The 15,949-nt window shown below is 43.9% G+C and overlaps 1 protein-coding gene across 1 annotated transcript in view; it reads left to right on the top strand.

Moving 5' to 3' along the window:
* Positions 1 to 15,949, top strand: part of LOC137562069 (extracellular calcium-sensing receptor-like) — a 32,020-nt gene that overhangs the window by 1,853 nt on the left and 14,218 nt on the right. Inside the window, exons 2-4 of the mRNA XM_068273408.1 lie at positions 5,817 to 6,026; positions 11,474 to 11,762; positions 14,966 to 15,787. Coding sequence (XP_068129509.1) covers positions 5,817 to 6,026; positions 11,474 to 11,762; positions 14,966 to 15,787 — 1,321 coding nt within the window. The remainder of the gene's footprint in view (positions 1 to 5,816; positions 6,027 to 11,473; positions 11,763 to 14,965; positions 15,788 to 15,949) is intronic.

The raw sequence follows: 15,949 nt of genomic DNA, 5'->3' as shown, positions 1-15,949 counted from the left end.
GCAAAACTTTTGATCAGCTGTGCACTGCGGTGACTGCTAACCCAGTTGGTGCTTAAACTTATCACGCCTAAACTTATCACACCTAAACTTATCACACCTAAACTTATCATGCCTAAACTTATCACACCTAAACTTATCATGCCTAAACTGAGTTTAGGCATGATAAAGGGCTTTTCACCAGCGTGCTAACTGTTAGCACCGCTTTGTGAATCAGGCCCTATAACTCGTTCTTAAAAAATTAGAGATTACTCTCCCTCAGACCAATTGGCCTGAAACACCATACAAAACACTCAATATACAGGTATATACATTCAATATGCAACAGTATTATCCACAGTGGAGCTCTCTCAGTCCTTTAGTGATGAGCACAAATTTTGCATAATCGTCATTTTGCATCGAAATTAGTATGCAGAATTGTAATACAAAATATTGGGTAAAATCGTAATTAATTTTGTTTGTAAACGTAATCAGCAGGGGGCGTTGCTAGGATCCTAAGAGATCAGGGGCGTGCCAGCCGTAAAATGGGTGTGGCCATGCACCATAATGTAGGTGTGGTCATGGGTGGAGCCACATTTATTTGAACTTACCAGGGGTCTAAGTAGACCTGCCAAAATGAAGAGGAAAGAATCCAGATTTTGCAAAACCGCCATGCTTGCTTCCCCCACTATTGCCGTTACGCTGTTTGGTGCCGATCATCTCTTCTTGTTTCTATTTATTTCTAAGTAGGCCTGCCCAGCAAAATGTTGGATAAAGCTGCTTCTCCATTAATACAAACAAAAATGCATCATATCACATAAATAGACAGTGTCCCTTAAAGAGAAGGTTCAGGGACTGTTTAAAAAAAATAAAAATCCGCATCCACTTACCTGGGGCTTCCTCCAGCCCGTGGCAGGCAGGAGGTGCCCTCGGCGCCGCTCCGCAGGCTGTCGGTGGTCTCCGGTGGCCGACCCGACCTGGCCAGGCCGGCGGCAGGTCGGGCTCCTTCTGCGTTCCAAAATGCGCCTCACGGCGGCGCGCTGACGTCATCGGACGTCCTCCGGGCTTTACTGCGCAGGCCTGGCCAGGTCGGGTCGGCTACCGGAGACAGGGCCGGGCCGAGGCATAGGCTGGAGAGGCTCCAGCCTCAGGGAGCAGTGTAGGAGGGGGAGCAGAATTCATTCAGCTGTCATTCCTAATTGTGTATGAAGCAGAAAGAAATAAGAAAAGGGGATACATTCCAGTGACTGCAAGCCAGATAACTAGATATTAAGGTGTTGGGGGTTGTGGGCCCTGTGGCCCTCTTAGTCTAATAGCAATCAGTGTGTGACAGCTCGGGTGGGAGGGATGGGGGGGCGCACTTTGGTGTCTCAGCCTTGGGTGCTGGAGGACCTTGTCCCGCCTCTGACCGGAGACCACCGGCAGCCTGCGGAGCGGCGCCGAGGGCACCTCCTGCCTGCCACGGGCTGGAGGAAGCCCCAGGTAAGTGGATGCGGATTTTTATTTTTTTTAAACAGTCCCTGAACCTTCCCTTTAAACATAACTAGGCAGAGTTACCTGGCATCTGTGCTGGCTGGAACTCCCTGCATTTGGACTATAAGACGCAGTGACTTTTCCCCCCAACCTTAACATATGTAGCAATTTTGCTGATGATAGCATGATTGCCTTTGCTATTAACCGATAAAATCGGCACAAAATTACACCTCCGCACCTCTATACATCTGCAATGGCCTGATAAGTATCTCATACTCTCATTTTTTAAGCCGTGTGTTACTGTTGTTGTTTTTTAACAAGGAAGACAATTAAAAGTTGAAGTTTTATACTGGATGAGTTGCTCCTGGAATCGCTTTACTTCTCTTTGTATTACAAAATTACAAGAACATTGCGCAAAATTACGAATGGATTGCGGGAAATCAGTTAAATGTCCAAATTGTAATTACGCAATTGTGAAAATTTATGCAAAATCGCATAATTGTAATTAGCAGATTACAATCATCACTACTTATCCCATTCAGGTTATAAAAGCATTAAAAAATCATAGAGTAGCGCTCAAGCTGTAATTTCGAAGACATAAGCAGTCCTGAGAGTCTCTTCTAGTCCTTGTGACAACGAGCAGTCCGCAACCTTAGGAAGTATTGCAACATGTTTGAAAGAAAGGGGGAGAACCGAGAGCCCGATATGGTGTAGTATGTTAATGAGGTGATGTCTGATGCAAACACACACAATGGTTATACTCACAAGGACGGGTCGCCTCCAAGGCAACCACTGGATAAGCAGGGAGAGTTGTAACCTGACCCCGCTCAGGGTTAAGAAGTCGCTTTCTGTAGATAGAAGGAAATGGGGATACACCCCTCCACCAAGGGTGAACTAACCAATTATGTGGTATAACAGAGGCGCCAAGTAGAGTAAAATTAGTTAAAATTGTTCAAAAGGGGGAAGTGGGTGGACTCGCCTCCCTTCTGAAAAAATGCCCAGACAACGGGCAGGTTACTTCAAGTTTAAAGTAACATTTATTATGAGCTCCAAAAGTGCGAAGCGTTTCACGGGTAACAGTCAAACAATTTTTGGAGGGAGCAAAGTCGGGTCAAGAGCCAGATATAGCGCCTCTGTCTTTTCAGAAGGGAGGTGAGTCCACCCACTTCCCCCTTTTTAACAATTTTAACTAATTTTACTCTACTTGGCGCCTCTGTTGTTATACCACATAATTGCAACATGTGCTCTCCCCGCTTCTGAGAACGACACACCAGATGTTGGGACCCAGCGGGTCACTAATTGTATGTTAGGTTTCTGACCGGATTAGTATTGGCTGTAAGAATCACTGTGAGGGGAGAGCTATATAGCAATATATTGGGTATCCCTAATAATTTACTACATTCTACTATATATCCCTACTTGATTTTTCTCCTGGCTGATACTGTCACACCTTGTTGTCAATACAATGCACTTTAAGCCACCAGCAAACAAGAAAATACTCAAAACGATTTTTGTCAGTCTTTTTTCACCTACAATTTGAAACCTTTTCAATTGCAAAAGTGCTGAAAAGGGTTTTTTTTTAAGAGTTTTTAAAAGATAAAATTATCTCATAGGAAAATAGTTTATTGAATCAGGGCCATGGCTATCCTTTCTTTTTTCAAATCTCTTGATTTGGACATCCCTGTCACAAAGTGACATTGAGAGATACAGTATTTTTCGGACTATAAGACGCTTCTGACTATAAGACGCACCTAGGTTTAGAGGTTAAAAACCAGGGGGAAAAAAATATACTAAACCTGGTGCATCAATGGTGAAGGGAGTAAGGGGCATCTTGTGAATTATGACCCCATTGTACATCATGCCCCCTTGTACCTTATGTCTCCCTTGTGTTCTCATCTGTCCCCCTCATGTCCTCCATGTGTCCACATCTGTTTACCCTTGTGTACTCCTCTATGCCCCTTTGTGTCTCCCTTGTGTACTCCTCTATGCCCCTTTGTGTCTCCCTTGTGTACTCCTCTATGCCCCTTTGTGTCTCCCTTGTGTACTCCTCTATGCCCCCTTGTGTCTCCCTTGTGTACTCCTCTATGCCCCTTTGTGTCTCCCTTGTGTACTCCTCTATGCCCCCTTGGGTCTCCCTTGTGTACTCCTCTATGCCCCTTTGTGTCTCCCTTGTGTACTCCTCTATGCCCCTTTGTGTCTCCCTTGTGTACTCCTCTATGCCCCCTTGTGTCTCCCTTGTGTACTCCTCTATGCCCCTTTGTGTCTCCCTTGTGTACTCCTCTATGCCCCTTTGTGTCTCCCTTGTGTACTGCTCTATGCCCCTTTGTGTCTCCCTTGTGTACTCCTCTATGCCCCTTTGTGTCTCCTTGTGTACTGCTCTATGCCCCTTTGTGTCTCCCTTGTGTACTCCTCTATTCCCCTTTGTGTCTCCCTTGTGTCCTCCTCTATGCCCCTTTGTGTCTCCCTTGTGTACTGCTCTATGCCCCTTTGTGTCTCCCTTGTGTACTCCTCTATGCCCCTTTGTGTCTCCCTTGTGTACTGCTCTATGCCCATTTGTGTCCCCCTGTGTTCTCCTCTGCATAAGCACAGTGCAGGGAGTCCCTACATTGTGGCGGGTTGGAGGTTCGTATTGGCAGGCGTTCACAAGTCAGGAACTACCTGCATTTGGACTATAAGACGCAGTGACCTTTTCCTCCCAACTTTTGGGGGAGAAAAAGTGAGTCTTATAGTCCAAAAAATACAGTATTTTAGGTACCAACTGTACCAACTTCTTAACCATTTCAGCCTGCGGGTTGTTTTCACCTTATGGACGAGAGGAATTTTCATATTTCAGCGCTCCTCCCTTTCATTCCCCAATAACTTTACCACTACTTATCACAACGAAATGATCTATACCTTGATTTTTAAGCCACCAATTAGGTTTTCTTTGGGTAGTACTTTATGCTAAGAATTATTTTATTCTAAATGCATTTTAATGGGAATAATCAGCTTTAAGCCATTATAGTTTAAAATAAAACATTCTACTGTAGTTAAAAGCTAGACATTTTATTTGCTCATTTGTCCCGGTTATTACAACGTTTAAATTATATCCCTAGTACAATGTATGGTACATTGTTTCAGTTTTACACCCATCACTAATCACAAGCCCAAAATGTAATAATAATATGCCCTCTTGACTTACATATTAAAAAATGTATTCCCTAATGTATGTAGGTGTAATATTACTATTTGGCCCCAAGATGTCCTCGTGCATTATTTCCTATCAGCGTACAATAAGTAAGCTAAATAGGAAGTTATGCGCGGCTGTTACATTTCGGTAGTGACGCAGGCATCTTATTGATGCCTGCGATCATGGTGGCCTAGAGGAGAGATGAATGAATGGGAACAAAGTTCCCATTCATTAATCTAACGGTCGGCGGTGGGAGCAGCAGAAACCAGTGAGCTGGAGACAGTGCGGCGGCACCAATTGAGAGTGATCACTGTTTTTGAACAAAAACAGTGATCATTTTCACCGGACATGCACGGATTAGCTCAGGTGACTTTTGTCCCCTGCCACCAATCCCCCCTGATGCCGAGACCATCGTGATCGCGGGCTTCTGCTTGCACAATCACGTGCACATCCCTGCAGACTGCACTGACGTGATCCTGGTGTCCCTGCTGCTGCAGCAGCACCTGCGGCAGACGAGAGGCTCACGTTCATGCGGCAGGAATGGTTAACTATTACAAAAAATTGTAAAATTTAAAATACATACACATAAACGTATATTTTTCTCCCAGAGTGTGAACTATAAATTACTTTTTTTCCTATGCCACTGTCACTTGCAGTATATAGTGAAAAGCTGACAGATCTGTTAGGATTTGGACTAGTCCATCTCCTTATGGAGGGACTCTAAGTTGTTTGCTTATTAACAAGAGCACATAGTGAACTGCACATGCTAGTTCAAATGCCAAAAATAGTGTGCAGCAAGTAGGAAAGCTGTCTGACATTTTTTGTAGCGATCCTTTCCAGGGAGTGTTTTTTTTTACAAAGAAAAAAGTAGATACTGAGATACCTCCATGAGGAGATGGACTAGTCCAATACCTGTCAGATCTGTCAGCTTTTTACTGTCTACTGTAGGTGAAAGGAACATAGGAAAATGGTAATTGATTGCATTTTACTCTGTGAGAAATTTACATTTTATATCTATGTATTTTAAATTTTAAAAATTTTCACGATAGTAGTCCTATTAGTTCCAAAACGAATCTGTGGTGCTCAAGTTATCGGTTTGTACTGCTGGTTGTCCACTTTTTGTTTATTAGTTGGTGGACTATACATTGGCATATTTTTGTCTTTTGTTATTGATAACTCTATTTGCCCATCTCTGCAGCATGACCCTTGGGTTCCTCATCTCTATCCATGCTGTGCTCTGTGGTGTTGTCTGTGGTCAGCCTCCTTCCTGCACTCTTAGAAGTCCTGCTCAGGTTGGATACCTCCGGGATGGAGATATCTTGATCGGGGGATTTTTCCCTGTGTGGACATCATGGAAAGAACAGAAGTATTCCTTCACAGAACAGGACCAGCCCATAACCTGCACTCTGTAAGTCTACATCTTATGTGAATCTCAAACTGACAATATTCTGTTGTGGAATGTAAGGTCAAGGCATCTTGTCTTGTCCAACGTCCTGGCATCTTCAAAGTCATGTGATGTGGGAAGCTGGATGCTTAAAGAGGAACTGTCAAGAAAATCTTAAAATTTAAAACACATACAAATATGAAGTACATTTTTCCCAGAGCAAAATGAGCCATAAATTACTTTTCTCCTATGTTGCTGTCACTTACAGTAAGTAGTAGAAATCTGACATTACCGACAGATCTTTTCATAGGGGGGTTCTCAGGGTTTTCTTTATTTGAAAAAACACTTAGTGAATGGCAGTTGCTCCGTCCAACTGCCAAAATAGTGTGTAGTGAGCAGGGAGGCTGGTCAGCATCTTTGTATTAATAATTTTCAGGAAATGTATTTATAAAGAATAAGGGCCATGCTGAGAATCCCCCGTGAAGAGATGGACTAGCCCAAAACTTGTCGGTAATGTCAGATTTCTACTACCTACTGTAAGTGACAGCAACATAGGAGATAAGTAATGAATGGCTCATTTTACTCTGGGAGAAATGTACTTCTTATAAGTATGTGTTTTAAATTTTAAGATTTTCGCAACAGTTCCTCTTTAAAGTGTACCCGAGGCAACATGTGACATAATGATATAAACAGGTGTATGTACAGTGCAAAACATATAATAACCAGGCTGTTTTACTTGCTTTATTTTGCTGTCTGAAAGAGTTAATTTCTAGCCATCGAAGTGACAGCTTCTGTCTTGTCGGGAATATAGTAAACATCACTGATAAGCAAATTACAGCCATAAAAGTTTCCCTACCAAAATACAACTTCTGAGAGCAGGGAGAGATAAAATACACGAACTACTGACATTGTACTAACTCTGGGACACGTAATAGGCTGCCACTGATTACAGACAGTAAAACATTCAACCTATTTTGTAAATGTTTAAATATAAAAGAGAATCCTGGGATACTTTAAAAAGTCATTTTTAGGAGTAGGAGGATAAATATAATTGTTTATCTCAGCTTATTTTTATCTCAGGGTCACTTTAAGAGACACACAGGAGGCTCAGGTCAGGACCATAAATACTGTTTTTCAAAAAAGCCCTGTAGTTTTTGAGAAAATCAATTTAAAAGTTACGGCAAGAAAACGTTTTTTTTAATGCGGTTTTGGAGATAATGGCCTCATTTCACTAAGCAGTTTAGACTAGTCTACTGATGGTTTGGTGTAATGTTTTAGACCTGTTTTTAGACCTGGTCTAAAACATTCTGTAATTAGGTCGGTAAAGCAGGGGAAATGATCAAAAGATGCAATTCACAAAGGCAAACAAGGAGTAACCACGCCCACTTTTTCTGACAAATTAGACCAGCTGATTTCTGTCAGTCATAGCAACTCATTTCTGATCATTTCCCCTGCTTTACTGACCTAATTATCAAATGTTTTACACCAGGTTTAAAAACAGCTCTAAAACATTTGCTAATTATTAGTGAATTCCCTTTTACAACTGATTTACACCAAACCATCAGTAGAATAAAAACCGTCAGTAGACTAGTCTAAACTGTGGCCATTTTGATTTAAGAGCAGGGATAACCGGTCTGATGCTGTTTTCTAATCTTATCTTGTGAGCTACAGCAGAACTCTGATGGAGGATAAACTCACACAGGCACCATGCTTTAGGTTTCTCAGATACACACACTGTTCTCCTCTTCCTCTTTTCTTTTTTTGTTCTCTGAGTAAAAACTTTATTTAACACTTCATGGTTAAAGGGACTCTGTAACAAAAATGTCATTGTGTTTTCTACCATCCTACAGATTCCTAAACCTATTATAATGTGCTCTGGCCTACTGCAGCACTTTATACTATCACCATCTCTGTAATAAATCAGCTTATCTTTCCCCTGTCGGACTTGTCATCCTGTGTCTGGAAGGCTGCCAACTCTTCAGTGTGATCTGCTATGCATGCCCCCTCTATGCACACTCCCCTGTGTGTGTGTGTTATTTACATTAGCCAGCTTTTCTCTGCTCTCTTATCTTTTACAAGCTGGATAAATCCTCTGTTCACATACTGATGAGTCACATACTGCAGAATTACAGACAACGGGCAGAGCTGTCTGCAAGAGTAAACAAACAATCAGCTTGTAACTCTTCAGTAGAGTGACCAGACGTCCCGGATTCGGGGTCCACTGTCCCAGGCTTAATGAGGTCCCGGGAAACGTCCCGCTTTGAGCAGCGGGACGTCCCGGCCTCGGGACTCTGGCCACTCTCTCCTCAATGAACTGGCAGCGGCGTCTATAGACGCCGTGCCAGTTCATTGCCCGCAGCCCCGCTCCAGCCTCCTCTTCCGGTGTCTGTTTCCGACACCAGCAGGCGAGCAGGGCTACGGCAAGATGGCTGCCGGAGCCCTGTACTGGAGACCTATTTGTGTCACTAGTACAGGGCTTCGGGCGCCATCTTGCCATAGCCCTGTCAGCGCGGGAGACCAGAGCAGGAGGAACAAGACGGTCCCGGGACGGAGCAGCGCGCCAGAGGCCGGACACTTCTGCCAGGTGAGTAAATCAATGCTTTCTTTTCTGGTGAAATGTTTGCCCGCATTGTTTCTTTTCCAGGTGAAATGTTTGCCCGCATTGTTTCTTTTCCAGGTGAAATGTTTGCCCGCATTGTTTCTTTTCCAGGTGAAATGTTTGCCCGCATTGTTTCTTTTCCAGGTGAAATGTTTGCCCGCATTGTTTCTTTTCCAGGTGAAATGTTTGCCCGCATTGTTTCTTTTCCAGGTGAAATGTTTGCCCGCATTGTTTCTTTTCTGGCGAAATGTTTGCCCGCAGTGCGTTTCTTTTCTGGCGAAATGTTTGCCCGCATTGCGTTTCTTTTCTGGCGAAATGTTTGGCCGCAGTGCGTTTCTTTTCTGGTGAAATGTTTGCCCGCAGTGCGTTTCTTTTCTGGTGAAATGTTTGGCCGCAGTGCGTTTCTTTTCTGGTGAAATGTTTGCAAGCAGTGCGTTTCTTTTCTGGTGAAATGTTTGCCCGCAGTGCGTTTCTTTTCTGGTAAAATGTTTGGCCGCAGTGCGTTTCTTTTCTGGTGAAATGTTTGCCCGCAGTGCGTTTCTTTTCTGGTGAAATGTTTGGCCGCAGTGCGTTTCTTTTCTGGTGAAATGTTTGGCCGCAGTGCGTTTCTTTTCTGGTGAAATGTTTGCCCGCAGTGCGTTTCTTTTCTGGTGAAATGTTTGCCCGCAGTGCCATTCTTTTCTGGTGAAATGTTTGGCCGCAGTGCGTTTCTTTTCTGGTGAAATGTTTGCCCGCAGTGCGTTTCTTTTCTGGTGAAATGTTTGCCCGCAGTGCGTTTCTTTTCTGGTGAAATGTTTGCCCGCATTGCGTTTCTTTTCTGGTGAAATGTTTGCCCGCATTGCGTTTCTTTTGTACCGACATGTTGCCCGCATTGCGTTTATTTTTAACTGACATGTTTGCCCGCATTGCGTTTATTGTCTGGTGAAATGTTTGCCCGCATTGCGTTTATTTTGTACTGACATGTTGCCCGCATTGCGTTTATTTTGTACTGACATGTTTGCCCGCATTGCATTTATTTTCTGGTGAAATGTTTGCCTGCATTGTGTTTATTTTCTGGTGAAATGTTTTCCCGCATTGCGTTTATTTTGTACTGACATGTTTGCCCGCATTGCATTTATTTTATACTGACATGTTGCCTATTGCGTTTATTTTCTGGTGTCCGGGGTAACTGTTACTGCATTTATTATTTAATGGTCATAGATGGCTATGTTTGCTGCTTTGTGGTTACGGTATACTATTAGCATCACACAGTTTCTGCACACCCATGATACAAAGTCTCGTTTGTCCACATCATGGCGTAAACACTGCTTTCTTATGCCTCGCTGTTACATCATTACGTTAGCTCCGCCCATACAATGTCATGGCCACGCCCATTTTTTCGGCCCTCCCCCAGTCTTCGCCGCTGCGCGCTCCTCACTCCTTCCCACTTTTCGCCGCGGCGCGCCGCCCCCCCCCCACGCCCCCCTCCCCGTCCCAGGTTGGACCCACAAAAATATGGTCACTCTATCTTCAGTGAGCTGCAGGGGGAAAGAAACACACAAATGATCTCTTGAGATTCAAAAGGAAGGCTGTATACAGCCTGATTGTGTATGGATGTATTTTCTATGTGTGGACATACTGTACATCAACCTACTTCCTGTTTTGGTGGCCATTTTGTTTGTTTACAAACAAACTTTTTAAAACTGTTTTTGACTACTTTTAATGCGGCGGGGAGCGGCGAAATTGTGACAGAGGGTAATAGGAGATGTCCCCTAACACACTGGTATGTTTACTTTTGTGCGATTTTAACAATACAGATTCTCTTTAACAAACAGACAACATTGTCATATGACTCTAGATCAGTGAATAAGCTGTATAAGGGCATATAAAACATCACATATCTTAACATAAACTGCTTAGTGAATTGAGGCCAATGTATCAACCTATCGGTAGTGTAAATTTACATATATCAGAAGAAAGAGTTGGGAATTGGCAGGGTTTCCAGTTGGTCAGTACGCAGTGCGTAATGGCCACTTGGAAACCCGGTGAAACCGGCAACACTTTGGGCGCTTGTCCTTTATATCGCTCGCTGTTACTGCCGCACACCTGATCGAGCATGTAGCCCGACATCTTGCAGCATGTCCGATTGATAGGAGAACACTTTTGTCTCAAAATAAAGTAGTTAAAGGGACTCTGAGCTCAAAATAAAAACAAAATGGGTACTCGCCTGAGGCTTTCTGCAGCCCAGTGTAGGTCAGGAGGTCCCACAGCGTCCATCTGGCTCTTCACCCAGGGCCTGGCCAGAAATGGCTCCCCGGCGGCTCCCGGCCACACTGGGCCCGAGTGATGACGCGAGGCGGCCGGCGTGGTGACGACAGACGTCACCTTTCAGGAAGAAGGAGCCCGACACTCGGGCCCAGCCCCAGGTGAGTACCGATTTCGTTTTTATTTTGAGCTCGGAGTCCCTCTAATATGGGTAAAGAAAAGCCTCAATATTTTTTTGTATTTTGAATTTTCATTATTAATAATAATAACCCTTTTCTTCCTTTTTCCCCTCAAGACCCACTGTTCACATGTGCAGGCAGAGTGTTTAAAAATGATGGAACTACCCAGAAAAGAAAGGCCCATATGCAATTAACTTTTTCTCCTGACTTATAGTATTTTTTCAATTGTAAAATGCTCAAAAGTTATTTTAAAGAGAAGATGAAAATTATCACCTAGGATAAAAAAGTTAATTGCATGCGGGCCAATGTGTGTTTATTTCCTCATTATCTATTCATCAACAGTGAGCGGACCTTTATTTAGCACTTTGTCTTCTATGAAATGTTTTGTTCTAGAAGTGGAAGTTTGTTTTCTGTTGTGTTGAACAGTTTTCTTTCTTTCTGCCTGGTAGTTTCGGCCCTATGTGTTACAGTTGGATGCAGGCTATGGCCTATGCCATCAATGAGATCAACACCGATAATTTACTGCTACCAAATGTGACATTAGGCTTCCAGATCTTTGACAGCTGTACAAACACCGCTCGGGCTCTCTGGGGGACATTCTGGACCTTGACTGGTGAGGAGCATCCCATTCCCAACTATCAGTGCAACCCAAAGACACCAGTTGCTATTGTTGGTGATGCGCTATCGTTGTCTTCTATAGCAATGGCCAGCTTATTGGGAGCCTATGTGTATCCCCAGGTAAGGTTGACAAGGGCATGATGTACTAAGATTAACTTCTGTAACAATAGACTTCTTTGGAGGGCAGTAGTCTTCTCTGGTGGACAATACACTTCTCTGAAGGCAAGTAGACTTATCTAGTGGACAATAAGCATGAAAATGCATAAACCTTTCATGGATCACAGTCAGTGTGACCATAGTGAGGATTATTAATGTTATTCTGCAGACATTATCTCAGGGATTTTGAACTCCAGTCCACGAGGGCCGAGGTCCTCACACACTTTTGGCACAACTCAAATTAATTGATGGAACTGAATCAGGAAAGGTGTGCTTCATCAAGCAGAATACACATCTCTCCATTTCTCAGTCCATCCTAAACACGGGCAGGAATATGGTCTTCGAGGGCTGGAGTTTGACAAATGTGCCTTATCTTATACTATCAACACACTAATCTCCGCCTATATATATGCCTATGAAATCACAAACGCTGGTTCGCATGACAGTCAGGGGCCCCAGTCACTCTCAATGGCTGGGGCCCCGAAACCACTATGCGATACCTAGAGGGAAATGCGGGCAAGCCCTGGACCTCTCACTTCCAGGGACTTCACCCCCATCCCCTCTAAACTGAATGCTAACTGCAACACACACCATTGCTCACTACCAGTTCAAGCAAATTCCTACCTTTATCTGGTCAGCAGGCGCCAGTCAGCCAATCAGGTGTACGGTCATACACCCTCTGCCTGCCATACCAAATCTAGCAGGAATTGCATAAATTAGCATTCAGGTGGGAGGCTTCGGTTGGACGTAATAGTTGATTACATCTTTTTAGGTTTAGGGACCCGCGCCAGTGAGTGAGACTGGGGCTCCCGCCACTGAGAGAGACTGGGGCCCCTGACTGTCATGCGAACCAGCGTTTGTGATTTTAAATTTCTTTTTTGCAGCTTCCAGGATGCGGTTGACAGGTGAGTGGTTACGGAGGGGACTGTGTGGGAGATGCCTACACGCATCGGTACCTGTAAAAGATGTAATCAACGATTACGTCCAACTGAAGCCTCCCACCTGAATGCTAATTTATGCAATTCCTGCTAGATTTGGTATGGCAGGCAAAGGGTGTATGACCGTACACCTGATTGGCTGACTGGCGCCTGCTGACCAGATATAGGTAGGAATTTGCTTGAACTGGTAGTGAGCAATTGTGTGTGTTGCAGTATATATGCCTATGCCAAACACTCACACCACTGCTATCCACTGTCACTAGCCGTAGCTACCACCGTTACTCAGAGTTTGGCTACTGTGTAGCCGAATGTCACTGCTGCTACCAGCGCAGTCACCACCACTACCTAATGTCACCACCGCAGCCTGGAGTAAAGGCTTATACACACATCAGACTATAGTCTTTGGCCACATACACACATCAGACCATAGTCTTTTGAAAATGAAAGATCACAGACCAATTTTACCCCCTTCCATGTAGTATGAGAGCCATACCTACACAGTCTATTCTATGGAGCTGAACTCCCCATCAGATATAAATCTTTGCAAGATGCTGCACACAAAGATGCTGTACACATGCAACAGATCAGTATCTGCAAAAGATCTCTTCCTGCCAAAGATCCGTTCCTGCAAATTGCATTCATAGTCTATGAGATCTGCAGATCATCATACACACCTTGTTTAACTGACATTCATCTGCAGATCAGACAATCATCTGCAGACCTGAAAATCCATCCTGGTGGATCTGATCTGCAGATAATTGTCTGTTAAACAAGGTGTGTATGAGGATCTGCATATGTCATAGACTATGAATGCAATTTGCAGGAACGGATCTTTGGCAGGAACAGATCTTTTGCAGATACTGATCTGTTGCATGTGTACAGCATCTTTGTGTGCAGCATCTTGCAAAGATTTCTGTCTGATGGGGAGTTCAGCTCCATAGAATAGACTGTGTAGAGTATGGCTCTCATACTACATGGAAGGGGGTAAAATTGGTCTGTGATCTTTCATTTTCAAAAGACTATGGTCTGATGTGTGTATGTGGCCTAAGGCATGTAGCAATAGCACCCATAATGCTCTTAGCACCCTTGCAAAGCACAACAGAGCTGTGTAAAAATATTTACCTGCTCCCGTTGCGTTAGGTCTCCTCTTCCTCCTGGCAGCCACCCATTATTTTTCTTCAAATTCTTTTCCACCAGCACAGGCTGGCCATAACACAACTAGACCAACACTTAGCAAAGGTCATCAATTCCAGACATGCTCAAAGTGATGCTTACAGAGAACTTGTAATAAAAAAGTGCCCCTGGGGGAAGCCTCTGAATCCTAATGAGGCTTCCCCCCTTCCTCCTGTACAGCACATATCCAGTCTTGCGACCCCCAGACAGCTGCAGACAGCAATATTTACATTTTGTATCCAGCACAGGCGTACTACCAGCTTCCCCCTAGGGCTCTGGTGGAAATAGCCAAGCCCGATCTGGTCCCCTCAACTGCACAGCCGTCTCACGATCAGGCTCGGCTATTTCCACTGGAGCCCGAGGGGGAAGATGGTACTGCGCTTGCACTGGATCCAAAAGGTAAATATTGCCACGTGCTGCAGGCACTACTTCATCTGCGTGCATCCGCCAACAAGCTTATCGGCAGATTTTCGAGGGTTCCAGCGCTGGATCGGGGCTACACAGTAAGACTGGGGAAGCCTCATTAGGATTCAGAGGTTTCCCTGTCCAAGGTAAGTACCCCCCGGGGCACTTTTTTTTTTTATTATTACAGATTCTCTTTAATCACTAGCACAGGGAACATCACACACATTCCCATGAGTGGTCTTTTGATTACAATAATAATGCTAGGATGATTATTAAAAAAACATTGTGGACCTTATTCAATTTAACTTTCACCTAAGTTTTCACTTAGGAGACCATTTTTCACCTTGTCAGTTCGAATTACTTTTCAGCACTCTACAACTAAAAAAGGACCAAAAAGTAGGTAAAAAAGTACTGTCTAAAGTACTGTTATTTTAGTGATAAAGTGTGAAAATAGGAGACAATTTGGGAGAATAAGTGAATTAAATAAGGACCCCAAAACCCAGAAACCCATGTGTGTTATGGTGTTGTTTAGGCTTTGGTGTCATATTTTATAACTTAAGCATTCACTTTCAAACAATATTTTGACTGTTTTTTTTTTACTCTGCCCATCTGACTTATTGGTGTTTGTATTTCATTGTGTTTTTGTTGAAGGTGAGCTATATATCCTCTCTAGCTTCCCTAAGTAAGCGTTACCTGTATCCATCATTCTTTCGAACCATTCCTAGTGATGACAAACAGGCACGGGCCTTGGCCAAGTTGGTTTCACACATGGGCTGGAACTGGGTTGGGTTACTCTCCCTTGATGAAGACTATGGCATTCTGGGGTCTCAAATTCTCAAAGAGGAGCTTCAAAACCTTAGAGTCTGCCTGGCTTACCATGAAACATTCGGGTTGGCAACCTCCCCAAGAGAGTTGGAACGTATTGCAGATGTGGTCACTAGGTCATCAGCTAAGGCTGTTATAATATATTCCAGAGACCCTTTCATCCACTCCTTGATTGACTTGCTGTTGGAGAGAGAAGACTCCAAGCGAATATGGTTGGCTACCGAAGGATGGTCAAACTCAGCAATCCTTCAAGCAAAAAGGTATAGCAGCACAATGACGGGGACCCTTGCTTTGTCATTGCATGAGGTGGGAATGTATGGATTTAAGGAATATCTCCTTGCTATCCGTCCTTCAACCGCCCTTCCTCAAGACATCTTCATAGAGAGCTTCTGGGAATCCGTTCAAGAGTGTCACTGGCCAAACTCCAGTGCTACCATGGAAAATGGGACAGTATGGTGCACTGGGCAGGAGAATCTAACTCACTTCAGAACCAACCAATATGTCTATGATGAATTTGACTTTAAGATACATTACTTGGTGTACAATGCAGTGTATGCGGTGGCCCAAGCACTGCATGATGTTATCCTCAGTTACGCGTCCACTCAACATGGAAGACGTGGGAATCGGATGGCTATATGGTATTGGGAGGTACACTATGAACCTTTCATGTTCTAAACATGTATTGCAAAACTGTCACCTGTTACTTGAAGCTTAAAGTGAACCCGAGCAGAAACTTAAGTTCTAAACAAGCCCTTACCCCGAAGAGAGTAAAGCCTCAGGATCATAGTGAGGCTTTCCTCACTGATCTTA

This window comes from Hyperolius riggenbachi, chromosome 3 (assembly GCF_040937935.1).
Source record: "Hyperolius riggenbachi isolate aHypRig1 chromosome 3, aHypRig1.pri, whole genome shotgun sequence".
Taxonomy (NCBI): domain Eukaryota; kingdom Metazoa; phylum Chordata; class Amphibia; order Anura; family Hyperoliidae; genus Hyperolius; species Hyperolius riggenbachi.
This window is presented reverse-complemented; position numbering and strand designations above follow the sequence as displayed.